Source organism: Penaeus monodon, unplaced genomic scaffold, assembly GCF_015228065.2.
Source record: "Penaeus monodon isolate SGIC_2016 unplaced genomic scaffold, NSTDA_Pmon_1 PmonScaffold_545, whole genome shotgun sequence".
Lineage (NCBI taxonomy): Eukaryota > Metazoa > Arthropoda > Malacostraca > Decapoda > Penaeidae > Penaeus > Penaeus monodon.
Genome location: NW_023660385.1, coordinates 22,574 through 25,073, shown reverse-complemented (window position 1 = coordinate 25,073; position 2,500 = coordinate 22,574). Strand labels below are relative to the sequence as shown.

Here is a 2,500-nt window from a genome sequence, read left to right as displayed (position 1 = left end):
TTCTATTCCTTATTTTAGAATCTTCACCTTCATTCCTGTTTCTCCATTCTGTATTATGGAGTTTCTCTTTATATCTTTTTTCATTCTTTTTTTTCTCCTATTCCTGTATTTATTGGAGTTTCTCTTTATATCCCCTTTCATTCTTCTTTTCTCATGTTTATTGGAGTTTCTTTCATCTCTTTTTTCATTCCTTTTTTCTCCTATTCCTGTATTTATTAGAAATTCTCTCTATATCCCCTTTTATTATTATCTTTTTTCTCCTATTTCTGTTCTCCATTTTCCCATAATTATTTTTTTTCTCTCTTTTCATCTTTATCGGAATTTCTTCTATCTCCCCTTCCGTTCCTTTTTTCTTTCTTTCTTTTTCTTCCTTTTCTTTTTCTTTTTTTTCTTTTTTTTCTTTTTCTTTTCTTTTTCTCCTCCTCCTCTTCTTCTACTTCTACTTCCTCTTCCTCTTCCATTTATCTTTTTTCTCTCCTTCCCATCTTTATTGGATGCTCCTCCATCTCCTCCATTCTTATCTTTCTTAACATTCTCTCATCTCTCATCATTGCAATTCTTGCAATTTCCTCTGTCCTTCTCCTTTTATTGCATTTTTCTCCATCTCCTTTTATTGCATATTCCCCTATCTCCCATATTCATTGTATATTCTTGTATTTCCCTTATTTATTGCATATTCCTCTATCTCCCTTATTTATTGCATATTCCTCTATCTCCCTTATTTATTGAATTTTCCTCTATCTCCCTTATTTATTGAATTTTCCCATATCTCCCTCCTTTATTGTATTTTCTTCTATCTCCCTCCTGTATTGCATATTCCCCTATCTCCCTTATTTATTGCATTTTCTTCTATTTTGCAATTTGCCTCATCTCTTTCCTTTACCGCAGTTTTCCCCACTTCCCTCCTTTATCATAATTTTCCTCTCTCTCTTTCCTTTACCGCAGTTTTCCCCACTTCCCTCCTTCATCATAATTTTCCCCTATCTCTTTCCTTTACCGCAGTTTTCCCCACTTCCCTCCTTCATCAGAATTTTCCCCTATCTCTTTCCTTTACCGCAGTTTTCCCCTATTTCTTACCTTTATTTCAATTTCTCCCATCTCCCTCCTTCGCCACAATTTTTTGCAATTTTTCCCCATCTCCCACCTTCATCGCAACTTTTTCCCCATCTCCCTCCTTCGTTGCAGGTGATTGCTGGCTCCTCGCTGCCATTGCAAACCTGACGTTGAACAAACGCCTCTTCTACCAGATCGTCCTGTTTATTGCAATTTCACCCACTTCTCTCCTTTATCGCAATTTCCTCCCACTCCCACCTCCCTCCTCATCGCAACTTTTTCCCCCTCTCCCCCCCTTTTGTTGCAATTTCTCCCCATCTCCCTCCTTCGTTGCAGGTGATTGCTGGCTCCTCGCTGCCATTGCAAACCTGACGTTGAACAAACGCCTCTTCTACCAGATCGTCCTGTTTATTGCAATTTCACCCACTTCTCTCCTTTATCGCAATTTCCTCCCACCTCCCTCCTTCATCGCAACTTTTTCCCCATCTCCCTCCTTTGTTGCAATTTCTCCCCATCTCCCTCCTTCGTTGCAGGTGATTGCTGGCTCCTCGCTGCCATTGCAAACCTGACGTTGAACAAACGCCTCTTCTACCAGATCGTCCTGTTTATTGCAATTTCACCCACTTCTCTCCTTCATCACAATTTCCTCCCACCTCCCTCCTTCATCGCAATTTCTCCCCATCTCCCTCCTTCATCGCAATTTTTCCCCATCTCCCTCCTTCGTTGCAGGTGATTGCTGGCTCCTCGCTGCCATTGCAAACCTGACGTTGAACAAACGCCTCTTCTACCAGATCGTCCTGTTTATTGCAATTTCACCCACTTCTCTCCTTCATCACAATTTCCTCCCACCTCCCTCCTTCATCGCAATTTCTCCCCATCTCCCTCCTTCATCGCAATTTTTCCCCATCTCCCTCCTTCGTTGCAGGTGATTGCTGGCTCCTCGCTGCCATTGCAAACCTGACGTTGAACAAACGCCTCTTCTACCAGATCGTCCTGTTTATTGCAATTTCACCCACTTCTCTCCTTCATCACAATTTCCTCCCACCCCCCTCCTTCATCGCAATTTCTCCCCATCTCCCTCCTTCATCGCAATTTTTCCCCATCTCCCTCCTTCGTTGCAGGTGATTGCTGGCTCCTCGCTGCCATTGCAAACCTGACGTTGAACAAACGCCTCTTCTACCAGATCGTCCCCAGTGACCAGGGCTTTGGAGACAACTACGCAGGAATTTTCCACTTCAGGTGAGGGAGAGAGGGAGAGGGAGAGGGAGAGGGAGAGGGAGAGGGAGAGAGAGGAGAGGGAGAGGGAGAGAGGGAGGAGGGAGAGGGAGAGGGAGGAGGGAGAGGGAGAGGGAGGGGGAGGAGGGAGAGGGAGAGAGAGAAGGGGAAGAGAGGGAGAGGGAGGAGGAGGGTGAAGGGGGGGAAGAGAGATGGGGGGAGGGAGGAGGAG

General features: G+C 44.4%; 1 protein-coding gene across 1 annotated transcript in view; it reads left to right on the top strand.

Moving 5' to 3' along the window:
- Positions 1-2,500, top strand: part of LOC119571197 (calpain-A-like) — a gene marked incomplete at both ends in the record, with an annotated part of 10,404 nt that overhangs the window by 732 nt on the left and 7,172 nt on the right. Inside the window, 1 exon segment of the mRNA XM_037918610.1 lies at positions 2,175-2,292. Within this exon segment, the coding sequence (XP_037774538.1) occupies positions 2,175-2,292 (118 nt within the window).